Source organism: Merops nubicus, unplaced genomic scaffold (assembly GCF_000691845.1).
Source record: "Merops nubicus isolate BGI_N331 unplaced genomic scaffold, ASM69184v1 scaffold42077, whole genome shotgun sequence".
Classification (NCBI taxonomy): domain Eukaryota; kingdom Metazoa; phylum Chordata; class Aves; order Coraciiformes; family Meropidae; genus Merops; species Merops nubicus.
In genome coordinates, this window is record NW_008621686.1 from 13087 (window position 1) to 13334 (window position 248).

The 248-nt window shown below is 56.9% G+C and overlaps 1 protein-coding gene across 1 annotated transcript in view; it reads left to right on the plus strand.

The window, feature by feature from the left end:
* Positions 1–125, plus strand: part of LOC103777025 (spectrin beta chain, non-erythrocytic 1-like) — a gene marked incomplete at both ends in the record, with an annotated part of 13104 nt that extends 12979 nt beyond the window's left edge. Inside the window, one exon of the mRNA XM_008944563.1 lies at positions 83–125. Within this exon, the coding sequence (XP_008942811.1) occupies positions 83–125 (43 nt within the window). The remainder of the gene's footprint in view (positions 1–82) is intronic.
* Positions 126–248: the final 123 nt, after the last annotated feature.

Here is a 248-nt window from a genome sequence, read left to right on the forward strand (position 1 = left end):
GGGAGTGCGGCAGCCACACCAGCAGAGTGGGAGCAGTGGGACTAGTGCTAAGCTGGATTTGTGACGGCTCTTTTCTTTCCAGATTGACTGATGGCAACGAATACCTCTTCCAAGCCAAAGACGATGTAAGTGTGTTTCTCTCCTCGTTTATTGCTGCTGTGCTGTGTGTGCTGCTGCACAGCAGCAGTAGGTGCCAGGAGCTCGGGGTGCGTTTCAGCTCCCACGGGCGCGTGCGAGCGCGCCCTTAG